Source organism: Malus domestica, chromosome 04 (genome assembly GCF_042453785.1).
Source record: "Malus domestica chromosome 04, GDT2T_hap1".
Taxonomy (NCBI): Eukaryota; Viridiplantae; Streptophyta; class Magnoliopsida; order Rosales; family Rosaceae; genus Malus; species Malus domestica.
Genome location: NC_091664.1, coordinates 22021529 through 22036597, shown reverse-complemented (window position 1 = coordinate 22036597; position 15069 = coordinate 22021529). Strand labels below are relative to the sequence as shown.

At 37.6% G+C, this 15069-nt stretch overlaps 2 protein-coding genes and 1 long non-coding RNA gene across 3 annotated transcripts; 2 read left to right on the top strand and 1 right to left on the bottom strand.

Moving 5' to 3' along the window:
* Window positions 1-1525: 1525 nt before the first annotated feature.
* Window positions 1526-6270, top strand: LOC103427226 (BEL1-like homeodomain protein 9). Its single transcript, XM_070820633.1, has 4 exons — window positions 1526-2906; window positions 4831-5195; window positions 5290-5350; window positions 5472-6270. Exons 1-4 carry the CDS (start codon window positions 2028-2030, stop codon window positions 6012-6014), a joined length of 1848 nt encoding a protein of 615 aa, XP_070676734.1. The 5' UTR covers window positions 1526-2027; the 3' UTR covers window positions 6015-6270.
* A 219-nt stretch (window positions 6271-6489) lies between these two features.
* LOC103427227 (uncharacterized) lies at window positions 6490-8789 on the bottom strand. Its single transcript, XR_003772693.2, has 4 exons — window positions 8643-8789; window positions 7485-8195; window positions 7232-7405; window positions 6490-7104 (listed from the first exon to the last, which is right to left on the bottom strand). It is a non-coding gene; the product is annotated as an uncharacterized lncRNA (long non-coding RNA).
* A 2723-nt stretch (window positions 8790-11512) lies between these two features.
* LOC114824396 (uncharacterized) lies at window positions 11513-14955 on the top strand. The gene is made up of 7 exons (XM_029101218.2): window positions 11513-11992; window positions 12999-13175; window positions 13280-13426; window positions 13573-13674; window positions 13776-13846; window positions 13956-14023; window positions 14320-14955. The coding sequence occupies exons 1-7, from the start codon at window positions 11759-11761 to the stop codon at window positions 14559-14561; spliced, it is 1041 nt and encodes a 346-aa protein (XP_028957051.1). The 5' UTR covers window positions 11513-11758; the 3' UTR covers window positions 14562-14955.
* Window positions 14956-15069: the final 114 nt, after the last annotated feature.

Sequence of the window (15069 nt, the reverse complement as noted above, 5' to 3'; positions counted from 1 at the left end):
ACCCTTTCATTTATATTCATATCTGCCTCTTTTCCTACCTCATCTGACAATTAATTGGAACAAATTTTATCATAACATTATTCTGAACTTTTTATTTTTTTCATTTTTCTTACGACAAAGTGTTTGATAAACATATAAAATAAGTCAAATTCCAATTCTAAGCGATCGAAGAAATTGAAAGTAGAATAAAGTGAATAATATATGTAGTTGTACAATTTGGATTCTAACAAAGCAGTACAAACTTTTGTAAAATCATAATTGTACAATCAAATATAATGATATAGCGTTTAGGGTTACGAACTTTACATATATGCTACATATTATTCGTGGGGAGGCCTTTTTTATTTAAAAAAAAAAGGAATTAGTTGGGCCTACATCTTATCGAACTTTAACGATTCAAAATTTTATTTTTCAAGTTACACCTCTTAGATCATCCTCATAAAATATTAGTCAAATCGAAAATATTTGAGACATCTATTAAATTTAAAGAAATTGACAAACACTTTGCTCTATAAGAGACAATGAAATTTGATAATCAAATAGACAAATAGTTTCATATTGAATTCAATTCTTGCAAGGATGATCTATGAATGAAGACATAGAAAATAGACGGTTCAGATCATTAAAGTTAGATATAAAGTGTGTTTCATAATTAATCCCCATTTTTTAAAAATGGGAATCCATTATTTTAAGAGAGTTTTAACGAAAAGCCTGCGGTGCTGTTCACTTTAACGAAAAACCACATTTTTACACTAAAAAGTCAAACATGGTATTATTCACTTTACCTTTTATTTTGTCCTTATCATTAAAACTCAAAGTTTTCAAGCTCTTTTCATTAGTTTTCTCTTATTTTAAAGGATGTTATTTGTGGATTAAAATCACACATTGGTAACATTTTTCTATTGAACATGTTTTACTTTTTGGTAACAGAAGAAGGGTCGGGACACTTAGTTTTGTTAATGACATGAAAATTGATAATTAAATTATTACTTAAATGTTGAATAACATTCTTATTTCTTATTAATGATATATTATTAAATTATTAAATTTGATCTACAATACCGTGTTACTCAGCAGAACAAAGAAAAAAAAAACAGAGAAGAATAACAGTACAAGATTCTTTCTCGTTTATATACTCATACTTTCAATTGGCTGTTATAATAATTATGGAAAAATGAATAAAGGAAGAAAACTTCGTAAAGCGAGAAGTGAAGAAGGAAAAAGATGAGGCTGGACCGGAGAATGCCAAAAACAAAAACAAAATAAATTCAGAAAACCTTTCCTTCATCACACACACAGTGACATAGTCCTCTGTTCCCGCGTTCTTACGTGCGTCATCACCACCCAATTACGGAATACAAAATATTTAAGAAATATATATTCGATTCTAAACACAAATAATTTCAAAAAGAAAGAGGAAATTATAAGACAGTGAAAAGGACAAGAGCCAAAAACCTGTCAGAAATATCTGCCACCACAGTTAGTTCAATTATTACCGGAATAGCCGGTGGTCGTCCGGTTTCTCGAAACCCTATGCTTCCAGCTCCTGCAGGCCCTCCCCCTCCCCCCCCCCCCCTTCCTCTCTCTCGTTCTATGTGCTCAGAGATGCAGAGTTTTAGAGAGAAATAGAAACCGACTGTAACAAGATTTTGTTATTGTGCAAAATCTGTGTGTGAGTGAGTGACTGCTGTACTTACTCAACTATCTCTGAGTTTATATGAGGATGCGTGAAGTGAAGCAAAAACACAAATCCACGTCTCACTCTCTCTCTCTCTCTCTCTCTCTCTTTCTCTCTCTCTCCCTCCTGTGCAAGCCATGCTTTGATGTTGTTGTTGCTCAGTAGATGAAGATCATCATCTTTCCATCATCATGATAAGATAGCCTAGCCTCTCCTTTTCCACTATTTTCTCTCCACCCACAAGATTAATAGCCACATAGATTAAAAAAAAAAAAAAAAAAATTTAGCCACACCCATCTCTCTCTCTCTCTCTCTCTCTCTCTCTCTCTCTAAAGAGCTTTTTCCACTCATGGCTGAGGGTTTCGAACCCTACCATGTGCCTCAACAGAGCAGAAGGGACAAGCTCAGGGTCCTGGCGGGTCAAACCCAACCGGGTTGCCTCCAACCCGGATCACCATCTCCTCCTCCTCCACATCTCCACCACGCTTTGCTCCCTCTTTCATACGATCCCACCACCACCTTCATCTCCTCTTCCTCAGGTTTGCTCACGTGCGCCGACCCCGCCGTGAAAGAAGAGGGTAGTCATCATCACGTGATCGACCACTTGATGGGTTTTGCTTCCAATTCCACCTCTTCTACTTTTCGCCACAACAACCACCACCATCCCTACATGGATCCACAATTCCCTCTCACTCCCACCGCCGCCGTTCAAGAAATCAACGCCAACCCATTTCTGTACCCCCCTCAAAACCTCCACCCCCTCAGAGATTTCGACCACCAGCAACCTCCCTACGACAATCAAGTAGTCGTCTTCAAACCAGAGCCTCTCTCTTTGTCCCTCTCTTCTTCCCAACCCACCAACCAGCACACCCAGCAAACCCAGAACAACACAAACAACAACAATCTCCAGAGATTTTCTTCGCCTGGGATTAATTATGATTCACTCCATTCTGGCGTTAGTGTTGCTTTTGTCCCTTTTGGACCGTTCACGGGGTACGCTTCGATTCTGAAGGGATCTAGGTTTTTAAAGCCGGCGCAGCATTTGCTGGAGGAGTTTTGCGATGTGGGCAGTCGTGAAATTTACAGCGCAAAAGTCTTGCCGCTGGAGGATTCCTCCTTTTTTGACCCTCCTATTGAGAGCTTTGGTGACGACGACTCACAGATGGCTGGGGGAGACGGCGGTGAGAGTAGAAGGCAAAATTCCAGACTAATTTCCATGCTCGACGAGGTATGCAATTAGTTTTAACTACATTTTTAATTTACTTTTTATAAGCGATTTTCATTGAATTTATTTAAACTACGTAAAAAGATTTGACCTCAGAGAAGAGCATACTGCCACTCACATTTTAATTATTTCACGTTTCAGTTTTTGTTTTGCCCAAGATTTGTTTTATGATATAATTTTGGACAGACGTTTGTTACTGTATGTTGTGCATTATATGATTTGATTGTTCATTGGTTTTTGGTCAAAGTACAAACATGCGGTTCTTAACTTGGTACTGTTAATTAACATGAACTAATTAGGGTTAATTTACAACTAATTTGTGTGTTTATAGAATTAATAGTGGATTATGAGATTCTTGCATTAAAGGAGAGATTGGTGAGTGTAAAAACAAAAAATCGTCTTTACAGAAAAGGTGATTGGAGTAGGGAGGGATATATGCACTGAGATTCTGGCATGTGTATTTCTTCCACCAAATTGAATAATGAAATATGATAATTTCAGTTCTTATGCAGAATGATGGGTAAGAGTAGGCTGCGACGAGATTTGAAATCTTCTAATTAATATAACAAAAAGACTCAAACGTGACTTATTTTTGTTTTCCAAATGTGATAATTCATTCACGTGCATATGTGATATTTATTTAGTGCATGTAGCTTTGTCTTCATGATAATATCTGAGCCGGAATTAAACCTGCTGTCGGGGTTGCATTTACTGGCTTAGCCGTGGAGGGCAATGATGAAGGTTCAGTCATGCTACATGGATTCAATGGTTTCATGCATATGTAGAGTGAATGCCTATTTAATATCTAACTGACAAGGTAGGTTTTCGGTCTGCTGTGATTATTTGCTGGGAAGCAGTGAGACGGTATGATATGGTGTATTTAACCAAAACTTGAATGTGTACATATGTGATGCATGGTTGAAAGTTTTGGTCGTTAATAGAATCTGTATGAAACCTAAGGAAGTTAACCTCACATCCCCTTGTTTAGTTGTGGATCAATTACCTTTTGGAGAGCTAAGTGAACAAATCAAAGTGAATTCATTACAATTATGTGGCAAGTAAGATGCATATATGGATCTTGATTCATTTTATATGAGGGAAAATTATCCGTAACATTATTCACTTTTGGGTTTCCTAACTTCACGTTCAACGATTACAACATGTATAGCGTTAACATTCCACATCAAAATTACAATAAATGTAAGGTTACACTATAATCATCAAAGTTTACACAATATTGGTAAGGTTGTTTGGTCTTTATGTTTTGAACGTCCTATGACATTATCAAGGCATATGCTGTTATGCGTGAACGTGATGGCATAACAAAATCATTGTCAGACTCAGTACTGGTACTGTTTTATCAATAAAGGGTCCATTGAACTTATTACCAAACAAGGTTATATACTAGGGCCAATCTTACAATAATTTCCAAACCAATGAATCAATCAAAGGCGTGGGGGTGAAAATATAGGCACAATTTGATGGAAACATATCACACTGTATCACATAGCATACATTATTAGTTTATGTTGCAAAGAGAATACGGAAAGTGCAGTAGAAGATATGTAGAATTATATCCAAACCTAAATGTTATTCAATGAAGATTCCTATTTTATGCATCTAGGAGCTCATTACACTATATTATTGGGTAGGTTGGCAATTCCAAATTTCTGGCTTTGTACTGCGAGATTAATTTTTTTACTTGGCAACTTCTCAAGGAATAATTTTGGTTACATCTTGGGGTGGTAGTAGCACTGCTAAATTTTTTGGTTAATGATATTCTTCTTCTTGACATCTCATAAAGATCAAAAGCTTAAGAAATTGCACACTTTGACGTCCAAACATCTATATTGACTCAGTTTGTGTACAATATTTATCTTATATACTAAGGGTATTTTTAAGGGCTACTTTTGTCCGTGTCCTCTAGGTTTATAGGAGGTACAAGCAATACTATCAACAGATGCAGGCAGTGGCAAGGTCATTTGAGTATGTTGCTGGGCTTGGAAATGCTGCTCCTTATGCAAACTTAGCGATAAAAGCCCTGGCTAGACATTTTAAGTGTTTGAAGAATGCTATCACCGAGCAGCTTCACTTTAGAAGTCGGAATGCTACTCATTTAAGACATGAAAAAGATGGAAATCCAATACTTCATAGCAGAAGTGCTAATGGCCAGAGGTCCCTTCATAACTCTGAGTTTCTGGAGCACCAGCCTGTTTGGAGACCACAAAGGGGTCTTCCTGAGCGCGCCGTTACTGTTCTTAGGGCCTGGTTGTTTGAACACTTCCTGCATCCGTAAGTAATTATTGAGTTACTTGACAGTTTGTTAGTCTTTTCTTCAATGGGTATGAGCCTTTCATTACTTCAATCTTAATACTTTATGTTTCAGTTATCCTACGGACTCGGATAAATTAATGTTGGCTAAACAAACTGGTCTATCACGAAGCCAGGTATGTGACATCTATCCTCTATATAACCCGATCACTATATTAATTTTTAAAGTTGTCCATTTCCAAAACAATTGAGTTTGGTGTTCAAGCAATCGTGATAACCTATTTTAAATTGAAACAGGTTTCAAATTGGTTTATTAATGCAAGAGTAAGGCTATGGAAACCAATGGTGGAAGAAATACACATGCTAGAAACACGGCAAGCCCAAAAAACTTCGCAAAGGGTGGATTTAAGTTCCAATAGGTCAAGTGATGATCATTTACCTTCGCCAAACTCACTTGGATCCGAGAATCCATCCACATCCACCCATAGGGTTCAAGACACCGCATCTAAGCGCACCAGAAGAGAACTACATGATCATATCACTATGGAGGCTACTGAACAAAACGTATCTTACAATAATTTTCCAAGCCATATGCATGTAGGTCATGTTGGTATGAACATGGCAGGGGCGAGTAGTAGTGGTGTGTCTCTAACCCTGGGACTTCACCAAAATAATGGCAATGGTTTTTCAGATCCCTTTCCTATCAATGCAGCTCAACGTTTTGGCCTCGGTCTTGACGGCAATGGTGAGAACTATGCAATGGGTGGTTTCGAAGCTCAAAATCGGCATTTTGAAAGGGATGTCATGGGAGGGCAATTTTTGCACGATTTTGTTGGATGAACGTGTAAAAGTGATAATCAGAACACCATTGAATTGGATTTTATATACGAACAAATATGCAATAAGATGTGTTCATTTACCAAGCCAGAATCTCGAGGTGAAATTGAAGAATTGTTGAATGGTTAGCCTATTGTGGTGTTAGGCAGAGGTAGATATCATTTTGTCACTCCCTCATGTAATATTGTATATCTTCTCAAAATGTTACTGTAACGTAATTGTAATTTGGTGTCATGTGTTGTTATGTGGCGAAGGTAAATTTTGTGTTGATTGCGGAAAAAAAGTGATGAAATGTTGCCCTAAGTTTATAGCTAGGGTTTGTCATCATGTGATGGCTGGTCATGAGTTGTTATGTGTCCAAGATAGGAAAGTCTCCCGAGTATTTACAACTTATTCTTTTTTAATGCAAGCGTTTCTTTTACTCTAGAAAGAAGGGAGAGAATTTGAACTTGGAGCTTAGTGAGTTGAAGAGAGAAACTTCAACAAATCAGGGTGCAATCCATCACTTGCTAACTTTCTTGTTTGCCAAATATGGCAGATAATAATGAGTAGGGTATAATTTGTGGTACAAATATTGAAAACCGACTGGTACGTAGTTTGGGTTGGCAGGCTGGCCAAGCTATTACATTTATTTGTGTTCGTAGTATTTGTGGATCGACAACAATAACAAAACAATGCAGCGTATTGATTATTATTTCCGTGAACAAATATTTCCAGGAGGAATTTTCTGTATGTAATTAGTGAAATGGGACCGTTGACAATTGGGCACTACTCTTGGGGGTGGCTGAAGGTAGCTTGGAGGATCAGGAAGGCAAATGCCAAAGGCTCCCACTGCATGCGCCATCGCAACAATGTACTGTTGAAACTCCTCCTCTAGCTGGCGCACTTCTTCCCGAGCTTCTTCTCGCTGGTGCACTTCTTCTTCTAGCTGGTGCATGGCCTCTAACTTCATCTCTACTTGCTGGAGTCTACAAGACGTCCCGCTTGGAGGTTGAGAGGTAGATGAAAAATATTTCCAGAGCTCCCGAACTCGACCTGCTTCTAAGATGCGAAACTCTCGGCCTTTTCGTTGCCCAAGCCCGTCTACCAGCAACTGTAGATACACATATGGATCAGGTGTCAACTGCTCCATTGGCGTGTCCAATTAATATTATCAATCATAATTTTAAAATTTTAAGTGTAATGAAATTTGAAATTAAAATTTTGAATGGAATACTTACATAAATGTCTTCAGCCACCTAAGTGCCATAATTGGCACGTGCATCCCCTCAGGTCTTGGCTTCTTGGAAAAGCAAACCCTTCTCACACCGTTCCTCGATGTGGAAAGTGAGGGGCAGAGAACAATGGAGATACTGCTTCACTTCCTGGTTACCCTTATTTGCCCTCTCTTTTCGCTGTGAATAAAATAAATTAATCTAAATAGATAAAAAATAGATAAAAAATAGATAAAAAAAAAAAAAAAAAAAATCTTACTAGAAATTTCGGGCCCTAAAAATGGCTGTAAGGCCAGTGCCACTCGTCTATCCTTTTCGCAGACTCTAGGGTGGATCGGTCGAGCTTCCACTGGAGATGCGCAAGTCTGGTAGTACAGGTGCAGCTCATACTTCCACTCCTTGTACTGCTCAGACCACACTCAGTTTATGTACTAGGACATATCCGGCACTTCCTCGTCTATCTCTAAGTTGATCTCTTTCTTCATCGCCTCATGCACCTCAGGGGCGAGCTTCCTCCATATAGGGGCAAGCATGAGACACCTGGTGCGGATGATGGCTTCCCTATTTTGCGTCAATAGACTATTGGCTTTCAGGTCCGTTCGCTGATGTCATGGGTGGTAAACTACCCACGATCTTGGCATGCGTTATGCGATAATCTGGTTTGAGGACAAGCCTCTACAGATCCCCTGCATATTCATTTTCTTCCCACCTCAGCTGAGAGTTCTCCGTCTCTGTCGGGGGCATGGTCGCCGAATTGGCATCAGCCTCCACCACATCACCAACGGGTGCTGGGTTGGCACAGCTCCGGGCTGTTTCCGACTGGTGAATACGCCTGCCAGATCGGGGTTCCCAGACCGATAAAGCTAATGGAGTGAACTTGACCGCTGACTCGGTCGTGGGCACCTGGGTATTGCTGGTTCCCGCCGGTGGAATATCAGCCATCTCTGCCTCCGAGTCATTATAACCCCAACTGGAGGCAAAGCGCCGACCAGTATGATCAATCGCGATGACATCCGTTGAATAAAATCACAATAAAGCTAACACTAATTTACAAAATTACATTATTTCAAAATTCATACAAAATCACATTGTTAAATGACATTATTTCATAAATTTCATATAAAAATTACAAAATTGTAATATTTCTTACAAAATTACAAATTTCTAATGTTTCTTACAAATTTCACAAACTTAAGAAATTTCCTACAATTTTCACACATTTCCTGTAAAATTACAAATATTTAATATTCTCTACAAATTTCGAATATTTCCTACAACTTTCTCAAATTTAACAAATTTAAAAAATTTCCTATAAATTTCTAATATTTCATAAATCTCCTACAAATTTCACAAATTTCCTTGATCAAAACCCAAGATTTTCACATGTTACTCGTATAAATCAGGGAGATGAGCAAACCTTCCTTTGGTAGTTTCGGAAGTTGAACATGACAGAGAGAGGGGAGTCTGCGAGAAGGCGAGTGAGCGAGAGGGCAGAGAGAGAGCACATGGAAAGAGAGAGCAAAGAACAACAACATTGCGAGGAAGAAGAAGAAGGTTCTAGGCCTAATTTTAAATTTCAGATAGATGCCTAACAAACCCATTCGTCGGGCAAAGGTTTTAAAATTGTGACACGTGTATTTTGACCAAATATTCCATCAAGCAAATGAACCCGTTCGTTGGGCAAAGATGCATAGAAATGTCCACATGGTTTAACTTTTAGCTAAAAAAATGGTGGGAAAGTGTTTTTACCCGACCAATTTTACAATATTTCATCGGCAAACCCTTTAATCCAGAGGAAATTTAATTTTTTGAGAAAAATGTGGATGTAATTTGAAAGTTTGCCCGACATATTTAGTACTGTTGCCCGACAACAGTGGTAAATTCACATTGAAGGAAAGAGCTCATTGAAAACTTGAAAATTTATGTGAAGGAAAACCTTTGACTTTGATTCAATCAAAGGAAAGAGCTCGATTTACATTGAAAACTTGTCAAGTTAATGGAAATTTTAGAGCAAATTGTGGGGAAATGATATGAGAAAAAGACTCGAGTGACATTCTTGGAAAGGGCGGAGCCAATATAGTCTAGATAGCTCTTGTGATGTGAATACAAACCAATTACACCGATATTTTATTTATTTTTATATGCATTTCACTATTTTTTTTTTGTCAAATGATAAATCCTATTAGATTAGATGTTTGATTAGCTACCAATGAATTTGAGCTTACGCCATCATACAAGAGTTTAATTTCTTTCCACCCATGTATCTTTTTCATTTATTTACTTCATTAACCATTACTATCTATTTCCAAAGGGCAAATAGCCAAAATGGTCCATGAGATTTGCATAACTCATCACTTTGGTCCCTAACATTTCAAATCAATCAAAGTGGTCCCTGAGATTGTCCACCATCCATCATTTTGGTCCTTCCGTTAAAAACTCTGTTAAGTGTTCCGGAACTCTTGATCGGAAGTTTGGGCAATTTTCAAAGCTTCGTAACTCAATCGTTTCTTAACCAAATTCGATCCATAATATATCAAAATGAAGATAGGAAAGTGTAGAATAAGATTATACCATTTGGAAGCCCAATGGTTGCCTGAGATGGCCGGAAAATAGCCTCAAAGTTGACTGGTCCGAGGAAAAACTGAAGAACTCGCCAGAAACTGGGTAAACTTTAAACGTTCATAATTTCTTCAATACTAAACGAAATTAAGTGATTCAAAAACTAAAATCATACTTCACGACAAGAAGAATAGAATGATACCTTTTTTGACGGCTAACTCACCTTGGTTTGGTCGGAAAACAGCTTGAAAGTGGCTGAAAAATGTATCATTCTATTCTTCTCGTCGTGAAGTATGATTTTAGTTTTTGAATCACTTAATTTCGTTTAGTATTGAAGAAGTTATGAACGTTTAAAGTTTACCCAGTTTCTGGTGAGTTCTCCAGTTTTCCTTTGAACAGTCAACTTTGACACTATTTTCCGGCTATATTCGGCAACTATTGGGCTTCCAAATGATATAATCTTATTCTACACTTTCCTATCTTCATTTTGATATATTATTAGTCGAATTTGGTTAAGAAACGATTGAGTTACGAAGCTTTGAAAATTGCCTAAACTTCCAACCAAGAGCTCCGGAACACTTAACGGAGTTTTTAACATAAGGACCAAAATGGTGGATGGTGGATAATCTCAGGGACCACTTTGATTGATTTGAAATGTTAGGGACCAAAGTGATGAGTTATACAAATCTCAATGACCATTTTGCCTATTTAGCCTTTCCTAAATAACCAAATCTATTCTACACTTCATATCTATCCATTTATGGTAAACCGGAACAATAATTACTTACTTTAATTGTACTTTTAATTCTTTTCATAAGAAGCTCATTGCATGTTTCAATTTTTCAATTATTTTATGCATAAATTTTATTAATTTAAAAAACTTTTACAGTGTATTAACTTTTTTTTGTATGTTTATGTTTATATGTATTTGTCATGTTAAAGGTCGATAAAAATAGAATAATTGGACGAGTTTTACTTATAAGATTATAGTAATGCTAGAAAGACTAAATTTGAAGACTAAAATTGCAAACTAAATGATATGTCACCAATAAAAATGAGCACGTCTATTAATATTTAAGTAATAAACCAGTTATGAACTTTCATATCCTTTAGTTATCAAAATTTAGTATCCAAATTAAGTCTCCTTAGCATTACTCATAAGATTATCGTAGAGCCATTTTTTTTAAGAGAGATTATATTCACATACCCCAAATTACATCACTAACCTTTGATAAAAAATATTAAAAAATTAAAAGAGCATGAGAGAAGTAATTTGAAATGTGTAAATATAATTTTTTTTTTAAATTTATATTTTTTATACTTTTTAGCTAGCCCATCAATCGTAAATTTTTTGACTACACCCTTGATTCTTTGTTCTTGATTTTTTTTTTTTCCATCGGTCATATGAATAATGAGGGAGAATTTCAGCTTTCTCGAAGTAACTTGAATGTTGGTCACATTGCAATTTCTATTCCCACACGTTGAATTTCACATACTCTTCTTGCATTTTGAATGGTTACGTATCCTAGATCCTTTAACAGAAGGGGTTCTCATTTAAAAAAAAAAAAGGGATACCCTTTATTGAATTGATTTTAATGAAATTATATAATTGAGGTTAAATTACATATCACACAATCTTAACCACATAATTTCTTTAAAATCAAATCTACCGGTCAAGAAAATGTATGGACACCCTCTTGTCAAAGGATCCGTACACAACCCAAAAGTCCGCAAACCCCTAGTTAGGGTTTCCACTTTTCTCAAAAAGTTCTCTCTCTGGACTCCTTCCCTGATTTTTCCAACTCCGTGACTGCATGGTTTCACCCAATTCCACGGATTCTATAAGATTCTCTTCAAACCGCCAAAACCCATGTGAGATCAGCCAAGTTCGGCCCGACCCAGTTTCGCAGACAGGGAAAAGATTGAAGCTTTCGAGAGGCAGAAGGAGAGAGATAGAGAGAGAGAGTTTTGGATATGGAAGCTCGAGTTGGGGTGGTGGAAGGAAGGCAGAGAGCTTCGAATTCAGCGCAGGGAGGCGTGGTGGATGGGGGCGCCAGGAAATTCTTGCAGCAGCAGAGCCAGGCGAAGCAGTCTCTGAATCAGCAGTCCCAGATAGGGACGGTGAACCAGCTCTTAGCCGGCGGTATAGCCGGTGCTTTTGGAAAAACCTGCACTGCACCTCTGGCTCGCCTCACCATCCTCTTTCAGGTTCTGTTCTTATTAATTTCAATGAATTTTTTGGTGCTAGTATTATAGTTTTGTGATATTGGGTTTTTTGGGTTTGTGTTTTCAAGCATTATTGATGTTTGATAAATGGGATTTTTAATTGTTAAAAGTTGGGCCTCTGTTTTTCTAATGGGGGTTATGAATTAAAGGGTTTATTTTTTGGAATTGTTGGTTTTAGTTTCCTGTAAGAAATGTGGAGGGTTGAGATTATGGTGAAAGAAAATACGGGGCACCGTGTGTTGAAGCCTGAAGATGTTTAATTGCCTTTGTTAGATTGGTGTTAGTTCAAAAATGTTCCTTTACACTTGTAAATTGACAAAGTTTTGAGAGTATTTCTTTGTGGAAATGACATGCTTAACTTAAGATAAACATTGCTAGAAAACGAAACTTTTGTTTCGGTGATTTTGTGTGGAGTAGAACCGTGGAAATTGTGTTGGAATCTGGGGTTTCAGAAAATGATTAAGAGCAGAGAAGTTTCCATATAATTCAATCGCTCGTGGGTTTATGTTTTGCAATGATGTTCGTGGTGGGAAGCCGATTTCATTTCATTACTCTGTAGCTATTTATAGTTAAGGCTGGCAATCATCCTTGGTTTAAAAAGATGAATTACCTAATGGCACATTTGGACGAGGGACTTTGTTCATGGGACTAAGGCTAAATTTGTTAGGGACGCACTACATACTAGAGAGGGACTTGAAAGTCACTAGATGCAATACATTTGAGAGAAATTTCAAATGACACCTTGAAAGGCTAACTTTGTATTGCATTTTTAGTATTTCAGTAGTTTGTAGTGCAATTTTTGACAATTGAGCATAAAGTTCCTTGGAAATTTAAAGCCCTCATCCAAACATAGGACAAGGATGGACTGCTACATATCATTATGTGTGAGTGTGGGATTTCTTTTCATTGAACTTTTCTCTTGAGCGGTGCTAGTGATGTTCCTGTTTGAAGGTTGTTAGTTGACTATTCCATCATTTTCTTCGATTAGGTGCAAGGAATGCACTCTGACATTGCAGCATTGAGTAAGGCTAGCATATGGCATGAGGCTTCACGTATTATCAATGAAGAAGGGTTTAAAGCATTTTGGAGAGGCAATCTCGTTACCATTGCTCATCGTCTTCCATATTCTGCCGTCAGCTTCTATGCTTATGAACGCTACAAGACCGTGAGTTAATACATACCTTGACTAAATTCTAAGCTTGTTAAGTACAAATCGATTTTATACTTGCAGTTTTCTCCGGTTTCATCTGACCTCTTTTTGTATTGCAGTTGCTGCATTCACTTGGTGGTGAAAATTTTAGGGGTAATGCAAGTACTGACATGTGTGTGCACTTTCTCGCTGGTGGGATGGCAGGGTTAACCGCTGCCTCAGCCACATATCCACTGGATCTTGTTAGGACACGTCTTGCAGCCCAGGTAATGCTAAGATATTATTTTGTGGGTTAAGATTTAAAAACTAAGAAAAAAAACCCAATTCTCATTATAATGTTGACTTATAACTTTCGTTCCCTTTTTTTTTTTTTTTTTCAGTTTGAGTTTCTTAATGTATTCTAATTTTGTAGAGAAATGCACCATACTACAGAGGTATTGGACATGCATTTCATACAATTTGCAGAGAAGAAGGTTTTTGGGGATTGTATAAAGGACTTGGAGCGACACTGTTGGTATGCTTTATTATGCATATTTTCTCATTTATTCATCTTTTATGGCTCACTTCTTCATTCCGTTGACCATAAATTCTATTTGTCTTTTTGTTGGGGTACAGGTTGTGGGACCCAGTATAGCAATAAGCTTCTCTGTTTATGAGGCTTTGAGATCTTTTTGGCAGTCCCAAAGGTAAAGACTGCATATTTGGTTGATTTGAGGCTGAATTTCTTGAGTCAGTTCTATTGTCCCTCTATTTATTGAGTTGTAATATTTTAATTTTTAATTCTTTTGACATCAGGCCGAATGATTCGACTGTCGTGGTCAGTCTTGCTTGTGGCAGTCTTTCAGGCATTGCCTCATCCACAGGTTAGTGATCTATGACAGCCATTTTGGAGCTCAAATAGATGAAACACTATATTAGAAGTATTATGGCATGATGGACCTGGAGAATTTATTTGCATCAGTAGATTCAGTACCGAATTTTTATATACCATTGTGGTTTATGAACAAAACTCCATGTACGATGTCTTCAATACCTATATAAATTTCTGAAGCGGATAGCTGGAAAATTATGTTAGGACTCTCCAATTGGTTTTCTAGAATCTAGCAATAAGATTTCAGATTTATTCTTCTGAATGATTGATCTTTTGCTCTTGTTTCAGCAACATTCCCTCTGGATCTTGTAAGGCGAAGGCTGCAGTTGGAGGGTGCTGGTGGTCTAGCCCGCATCTATAATACGGGCTTACTTGGGACTTTAAGCCATATAACGCGGACTGAAGGCCTGCGGGGCTTGTATAGAGGGATAATGCCAGAATATTACAAGGTCGTTCCCAGTGTAGGCATTGTCTTCATGACTTACGAGACATTGAAAATGCTTTTCGCCCGCATCCAATCAAGTGACTAGTTGCCTCTAAATTTCCCGTTTTCCGCCATCTGTCGAGACAACGGAATTTCTCGAACGCAGTGGGGTTTCCGACGTATGAAGGTAGGGCAGATGATAAAGTCGGTCAAAGACACAGCTTAGGTAGAAACAATAGTTGTGGTAGTTGAGAAATATTCTGGTGGTAAATTTTGCTGTTGCTGCCATGCGACCATATATTTATTCATGTATAGGTGAGTTTTAGCTGCGTTGGTGACAACATGCTCCCATTTTTGACATAAGAAGGTAGCGATTACGTGTTCGTCGGTGATCACTGTAACAATCTTGTTGAAGCTCGTCTTCTAGCTTTTTTGGGTTTTACGTTGTTGAAGTTTTACAGTCAAATGAAAGGTTAATGAGGAATCACATTTTGATGTTATTACGTAGTGTTGTTTGAGAATGGATGGAATTGGTAGCAATATATTTAAACATATTTTGCCCCACCCTCTTGAATGCTTCAACCTTATGTTTGGTCTGATAACTTTTCTGTTTT